The sequence below is a fragment of the Myotis davidii genome, unplaced genomic scaffold (genome assembly GCF_000327345.1).
Source record: "Myotis davidii unplaced genomic scaffold, ASM32734v1 scaffold580, whole genome shotgun sequence".
Lineage (NCBI taxonomy): Eukaryota > Metazoa > Chordata > Mammalia > Chiroptera > Vespertilionidae > Myotis > Myotis davidii.
Window position 1 is genome coordinate 2,251,474 of NW_006293313.1, and position 7,511 is coordinate 2,258,984.

Genomic DNA, 7,511 nt, shown 5'->3' on the forward strand with positions numbered 1-7,511 from the left:
CCCTGCCCGCCCACATCTACCGCCTGGACCGGGTCCCGGGGCGCCGCCCCCTTCCCGCTCTGTACCCCGCACCTGATGGCCCGCTCCCAGGCCGCGCGCCCGGCTCCCCCCGCTGCCCCTGCTCCTCGGTGACATTGCGCGGCTCAGTCAGTGCCCCGCTCCCCGCGCTTCCTCACCCCGACGGAAGCCACTCAAGGACCGGAGTGGCCCACCGCACGGCGTTCCCGATTCTCCTACAGCTCGCACTCCTCCAGCGCCGACGGTAGTGCAAGACCTTGCTCCAGGGGCCTCCTCCACTGGGGCATTGCCGGGAAGAGCAAACAAAAAGGCGCTGGTGTAGGCTCCAAAACACACACATCTGAATTCAGGATGGCATCGACAGAGGCTCTTACTGGATTAAAAGTTGTCAAACAAACAAAAACGCTTTGGAAAAAGGTCAGATTGGCTACAGTTGGTTCTTGAAAACAGTGTATGCACTTCCCTATTTAACTGACCGGTGTGTTGTGAATGCCGGGCAGTCCTGTGAGCTTGTCAGATAAATTCCTGAAGTTTCAGGTCTTCGGTAACTATGTAATGTCCTAACTTTACAGATAAATGGAAACACACTGGGCTCCATTTAGTGTCTTCCCAGTGGGGTTTATATAAAACTACTCCCAACCATGGAAAGCTGTTGGATGCGATTATAGGCTTAGTGTTTTTAAAACCTTTTAATGTAAAAATACTGGCCATACTTGGTAAATGCTCTATTTTATTTTTACCAGCTTTGGGGAACTAAATGGCAGAATCAAAGTGCCATCCCCACCCTGAAATTTCCAACTTTGAAATTAGATTATTTAGATAGGGGCAGGTATACCTACCTTTTCCTAATTCTGAGAGTGAACATCAAGTCTCCTCATCTCGGTTGAGTCCTGTGGCACTTTTCCTAGAGTTTGCCTCGAGTCCTAAATCTCAACCCTTTTTGTGGGGGCTCCGGCGCATCCTTTAAAATAATGGCTTGCATTCCTGTGGGATAGTAGTGACTTTGTAAAATAATAAACTCACCCAAGTAGTAAAATATTAAGAAGAGGCATATCTCATCAACCTATCTGTGCATAATCACATTTATTCAAAAACTTATTTTCTCCAAGAAAAAATTGTCATAGGATTTTATATTCAGTGCAAATACCTTATGATTAATGCTTAAAAAAAAACCTCTCAACTGCTTACCCCCTCTCTGTTCTGTTGAACTCTGTTTTGATGTTGCATAGCTTATTAGTAAGGAAAGTGTGGGTATAGCTTGAATTTTTAGAAATCTAACAATCACTTTTGTGTGTGTGTGTGTTTGTGTGTTTAATATATTTGTATTGATTTCAGAGAGGGAGAGGGAGTGGGAGGTAGAAATATCAATCATGAGAGAGTATCATTGATCGGCTGACTCCTGCACGCCCCCTACTGGGGATCAAGCCCACAACCCCACATGTGCCCTTGACCAGAATCAAACCCGGGACCCTTCAGTCCACAGACCTATGCTCTATCCACTGAGCCAAACCTGCTAGGGCTAACAATCACTTTTTTGGGTTTAATGGTGTCTTGCTGTGAAACCTAGACTGAAAAAGCCTGTTGGTTTTTCTATTCCATATCTAAACATAAGGCAGGTGTCTCTTTTTACTGGGGGATTTTGAAATTTTGCCAAATGATGTTTTTAAACACATTTAAACTGGAAAGCATGAGGGGCATACAATTCTAATTGTTCATGAGAATCCGGTTTCCTCTTTCGCAGGGTTGAATGCCTGCCTACACCCTCAGGCCCCACCATGGAGAAGGGTGGTAACATACAACTGGAGATCCCTGACTTCAGCAACTCTGTCCTGAGCCATCTAAACCAGCTGCGCATGCAGGGCCGGCTCTGCGATATCGTGGTCAACGTGCAAGGACAAGCTTTTCGGGCTCACAAAGTGGTACTGGCCGCCAGCTCTCCCTATTTCCGGGATCACATGTCCTTGAACGAGATGAGTACTGTCTCCATTTCGGTCATCAAGAACCCCACTGTTTTTGAACAGCTCCTGTCTTTCTGTTACACAGGGCGGATATGCCTGCAGCTGGCAGATATCATCAGCTACCTGACAGCTGCCAGTTTTCTGCAAATGCAGCATATTATAGACAAATGCACACAGATCCTAGAGGGCATTCATTTCAAAATTAACGTGGCTGAGGTCGAAGCAGAATTAAGTCAAACGAGGACAAAGCATCCAGAGAGACCCCCGGAGTCTCACAGGGTTACACCAACTCTAAACCGCTCCCTTAGCCCACGGCAAAATGCCCCAAAGGGTAGCCGGCGAGGTCAGGTTAGTGCTGTGCTGGACATCAGGGAGCTCAGTCCTCCCGAGGAGTCCACCAGCCCTCAGATCATTGAACAGAGTTCTGATGTAGAGAGCCGGGAGCCTATTCTTCGGATCAACCGAGCAGGACAGTGGTACGTCGAGACAGGAGTAGCAGACCGAGGGGCGCGGAGTGATGATGACGTGAGGGTTCTTGGGGCAGTACACATCAAAACGGAAAATCTAGAGGAGTGGCTGGGGCCTGAGAATCAGCCCTCTGGAGAAGATGGGAGCAGTGCCGAGGAAGTCACAGCCATGGTGATTGACACCACGGGCCATGGTGCCATGGCACAGGAAAATTACACTTTAGGATCTTCAGGAGCCAAGGTGACTCGGCCAACAAGCAGTGAGATTGACAGGTAAGTTTTGTTTTGTTCGCCCATCTAACAGCTGTTGTACAGACATAACTAAAGCGGGCCCCCTGTGTGGTACAGAGAGCTTCTTCCTTCCTTGATGCTCTTAGCCAAAATAAGTTTATGTTGGGGAAACTGGAGGTGTGCCAAAAGACTTGCATTCTTAATTTTTTAAAGCAGGGAGCTCCTTGCCCTGGCCAGTGTGGCTCAGTTGGTTGAGCGTCATCCCATGCACCAAAGGTCACTGGTTTGATTCCGGTCAGGGCACATGCCCAGCTTTCAGGCTCAATCCCCAGTAGGTGGTATGTAAGAGATAGCCAATTGATGTTTCTCTTTCATTGATATTTCTCTCCCTCTCCCTTCCTCTCTCTCTAAACATCAATAAAAACATTTTTAAAAAATAAAAATAAAGCAGGAAGTTCCTAGTCCTGAAGAATTCAGTGTTATGAGAACTATGGTAAAATTAGAACTTCCATGAATCAGAATAGCATCTGCAGCCACACTATATCAGTAATTAGCAAGGCTTTCTTGGAATTTCAGGTAGAGGGCTGGTCATCAGCTGGGAACCTGGCAGGTTTGCCCTTCTTCCTTGTGTTATCACCCAGGTAGGTGGTGTCAGGGGAGTTTTACTTGCCTTTGTAGTGCTGTTTACTTTTCTTTGCTTCCTACTTACCAAGTTAGAAGGGGTATGGTACCAGCAGTAATTGTTCTTTTTAAATTTTTGTAATCACAATGCAGTTATTCCAAAGAAAAGCTTTGGGCATGGTTTTTATTCCTTTCTTCACTTGTCATTTGATGTCTTCCTTTTGTCTTTCATTGGTGACTGCTATCACAGGTCCAAGAGTCTGTTTTTTCACCAGTGCTACTAGGTCCCAGGGCTCCCGTTTCTCTTTCTAATGGTAATTAGAGCATTTCTTTTTGGTGGAGATAGCAATAGTTTTAATTTAAGTAAATTTAAAGAAACTTTCAGTTGAAAGTATTGTCCTGGCTGGTGCGGCTCTATTCTTCTGGTTGGGCATCTTCCCATGCACTGAGAGGTTGCAAGTTCAGTTCCTTGTCAGAGCATTTGCTTGGATTGCGGGCTTGATCCTCTGTAAAGGGCGTATGGGAGGCAGCCCATAGATGACTCTCTCTCATCCATCTTTCTCTCTCCCTCTCTCTCTTCCTCCCTCTCTCTAAAAATCATTAAAAACAACATTTTTTTAAAAAGAAAGTATTACCAACTTAGATTGATTATATATGTTCTTTTTCCCCTTTTAAAAATAAATTAAAATTGATTGCATGGACAATGAAAATTTAAAAAGTTATAACGGTTGGTTGATACCTGGTCTTACAAATTTCTAAAGTATATATTGTATCCAGCTCAGGTAGTCTTGATTTGGCTATTTTCCTTCTTGTGTTCTTAATAGTTAAAATATTCTTGAGCACAATACTTATTGCCACCCCTCCCCCCATGTTAGTACTGTATCAGAAGTAATAGCTTAATGCAAAGACTGAATCTCCATGATCTACTCTATCAAAAGTCTGAAATATATAACAAGTTATGTTAGGGCCTAAAGGAAGGAACAACCAAAAACCTAATGGTTACATAGAAGACAAAATTATAAACCCAGTTTTAATTTATTCTTTTATGGCTCCCAATAGTTACATAAGGATAGAACTTACATTTAGCTTTAGCTTCCCCAGGTCATATGGTCTATTTCATATGTAATTCTGTATTTCTTAAAAAAACAAAAAACAAAAACCTTTCTTGTCTTATTTCAAATCAGATCCTATTATTGACTCCCTGAATTGCTTTTTTCTTTTTTTTTTTAAATTAAATCTTTATTGTTCAGATTATTAAACTCCCTGAATTTCTTAGTCATCTGTTGTTCAGTTTGTTCCCCTTCTCTCAGCCATGGGATAAAGAGGATAAACATCACCATTTTTTAAGTTCCTTGACACTGCTCTTCTGTTAGTCCCCTTTTGCTCCTCTTCCGACAGATTTAGCCCCTCCGGCAGTGTTGTCCCCTTGACGGAGAGACACAGAGCCCGAAGTGAGTCTCCTGGGAGAATGGATGAGCCTAAGCAGCCCAGCTCCCAGGTATGTAGTTGTGATGGCTGAAGCAATTGCCACTGTGTGTGAATCCGACAGGAAAGATATAGGAGAGAGAACAGGGACCCTGTTAAAGAAATATTCTCCTTGATTACTTTTTTCTTTATTCCTGTTTGCAAGCATGCAGGAAATGCACTTTTGGTGTCAGCTGAGTTTGGGAAATAGAAAAGATGAGATTGCAGAACTCTTTTCTGAACCAGTCTTTAGTCCTGAGAGTAGAAATAAAAAAGTGACCCCTGAAAAGTACATGCAGGAAATACAGGACCTGAGATGGAGAGCCTGATTCTGTACATGTGTGGTGGGTATAACACTACATAATTACTACTTTATGTAATAGAAAATATTTGTACACAGCTGCTTTTGCATTTTTATATGCTTACATCTTTTCATTTATTTTCTCCTGAATCTTTTGTTAGACTAAAATGTTTTAGAGAAGATAGGAATTATGTCTTCTTTTTTCTTTGCAATTCTCCTTAGCAAGTAGCATAAGTAGTTGGTTGATATTATTGTTTGTTTGTTTTTCCTCACAGGTCTCTATCATTGAAGATTTATTTGTAAAAGGACAGTAGAACTCACCAAGTAGAACTTAATACGTTGTAAACACTTTTGTCCTTTGAAAGAAAACACTGGTGGACTAAGATTGCATAGCTAATTTTTTTAGCTTCTGCATTATACTGGTAGTATTTTGTTTAGTTTTTACTTAAACATTGGACATTTATTTAGTGTGTATATATGATAATAACAGCAGCAAGACATTGTTAGAAACTACATTTACTTGCATGTTACCATGCCAGTTTTTCGGTACCAGAAAAGGAATTGTAACTAATAATAAGGTGTTAGAGAAAATATTAGGAGCTTGGAGGGAAAGTTTCCTCTTAGTATGAGGGCCCTTTTTCTCTCATCTTTCAAAAGAATGTGATGACTATGTGAAGGTAACTATGATGCAAATAAATACGAGACAGACCTTATAACTTAATGGGGGCATAAGGCAGACTAACACATACACAAAACAGATATAGATGAGACTATATAGACCTCATTAACAGTGTTGTGGGACTAGAGTGCTTAAAAGGCAGTTACTGGAATCAATAACCACTTAAAGAAAGTGGAGAATTTAAGTGCAGTATTTAATGAAGTGGTTAGAAAGAGGTAACTTACTGCATATGTAGATATAATAGGGATAACAATTGGAATTCTACAAGTATGTTTACCCGACTAAAGCAGAAGGTGCAGACTATAAAGAAATAGAAAATAAATAATATTGTTTGGAGATGATATTAAGAGATGAGTTAAGCCGAAACTGGTTTGGCTTAGTGGATAGAGCATCGGCCTGCGGACTCAAGGGTCCCAGGTTCGATTCCGGTCAAGGGCATGTACTTTGGTTGCGGGCACATCCCCAGTGGGAGATGTGCAGGAGGCAGCTGATCAATGTTTCTGTCGCATCGATGTTTCTGATTCTCTATCTCTCTCCCTTCCTCTATTTAAAAAAAAAAAAGAAGAAAAAAAAGAGATGAGTTAAGCTCTAACTGGTTTGGCTCAGTGGATAGAGTGCATGTACCTTTTTTGTGCGCACACCCCCAATAGAGGGTGTGCAGGAGGAGCTGATATAGATGTTTCTCTCACATCGATGTTTCTAACTCTATGCCTCTCCCTCTCTGTAAAAAATCAATGAAATATATTTTTTTTAAAAAGAGAGAGATGAGTTAATATGACATGTGTGAGAGTTTAGATGATGCAGATAAATGAACATTTCTATCGAAGTACCCACCTGATTATCTAGATATAATTGTAGATTAGAATTCAAGAGGATGGTATGAGTGGGCCCAGATTCTTCTCTTGCTGTACAATAGATCATTTAGTGGGGGTTCCATGAAAAGCGTGCAGTTTTTCAGCCAGAAAGTAACTTGACTTTCTTGTTCTGTTATGGTAACGGAATACAGTGTTCTCATTTTTTTTTTTAATTGTTATGTTAACAACTTTACTTGTGGGTAGTAATTTCCTGTTTGGATCTCTAAAATCAGCATAAAGCTTAGTAACAGAGGTAAAAGTAGATTTGATTTATTTTACTATTCACAGTGTATGTTCTTTTGTGCTTGTTTTCCTCACCTGGCACAGGTAGAAGAATCAGCAATGATGGGAGTAAGTGGCTATGTGGAGTATCTTCGAGAGCAAGAAGTATCTGAGCGGTGGTTCCGGTACAACCCCCGTCTCACCTGCATCTACTGTGCCAAATCTTTCAACCAGAAGGGGAGCCTGGACCGGCACATGCGCCTGCACATGGGGATCACACCGTTCGTCTGTCGTATGTGTGGCAAGAAGTACACCCGCAAAGATCAGCTGGAGTATCACATCCGCAAGCACACAGGCAACAAGCCCTTTCACTGCCATGTTTGTGGCAAAAGTTTCCCCTTCCAGGCCATCTTGAATCAGCACTTTCGCAAAAACCACCCTGGCTGTATCCCCCTGGAGGGGCCTCATAGCATCTCCCCTGAAACAACTGTCACATCTCGAGGACAAGTCGAGGAAGAGTCACCTTCACAAGAAGATACAGTTGCTCCTGGGGAAATTGCCCAGGGCTCTGTGTCCACCACTGGGCCAGATTGAAACATCGAGGGGGAGGGGGCAGACCCTCTTCCCCATTGGGCCGTAAGCAGCCAGCATCAGGGCCATGGGCTGGTACTTCGATTCACAAAATGCCACATCACT

General features: G+C 42.6%; 1 protein-coding gene and 2 long non-coding RNA genes across 8 annotated transcripts in view; 1 reads left to right on the plus strand and 2 right to left on the minus strand.

Moving 5' to 3' along the window:
* ZBTB37 (zinc finger and BTB domain containing 37) overlaps positions 1-7,505 on the plus strand; it is an 8,025-nt gene extending 520 nt beyond the window's left edge. The window contains exons 2-5 of one of the 2 annotated variants that reach the window (XM_015566063.1): positions 240-435; positions 1,760-2,716; positions 4,694-4,793; positions 6,921-7,505. In XM_015566063.1, the coding sequence (XP_015421549.1) occupies positions 1,794-2,716; positions 4,694-4,793; positions 6,921-7,409 (1,512 nt within the window). In that variant the 5' untranslated portion in view covers positions 240-435; positions 1,760-1,793 and the 3' untranslated portion in view covers positions 7,410-7,505. Of the gene's footprint in view, positions 1-194; positions 436-1,759; positions 2,717-4,693; positions 4,794-6,920 lie in introns of those variants that run through there. The other variant, XM_006767016.2, reaches the window with a different exon arrangement.
* Positions 1-7,511, minus strand: part of LOC102763697 — a 20,814-nt gene that overhangs the window by 4,428 nt on the left and 8,875 nt on the right. For 3 of the 5 annotated variants that reach the window (XR_001514414.1, XR_001514411.1, XR_001514415.1), the window contains exon 1: positions 177-191. The exons of 1 other annotated variant lie outside the window; for it this stretch is intronic. This is a non-coding gene — a long non-coding RNA (uncharacterized LOC102763697). Of the gene's footprint in view, positions 1-176; positions 201-7,511 lie in introns of those variants that run through there. One more of the 5 variants, XR_001514413.1, reaches the window with a different exon arrangement.
* LOC107183631 lies at positions 752-4,695 on the minus strand. Its single transcript, XR_001514416.1, has 2 exons — positions 4,633-4,695; positions 752-1,002 (listed from the first exon to the last, which is right to left on the minus strand). It is a non-coding gene; the product is annotated as an uncharacterized LOC107183631 (long non-coding RNA).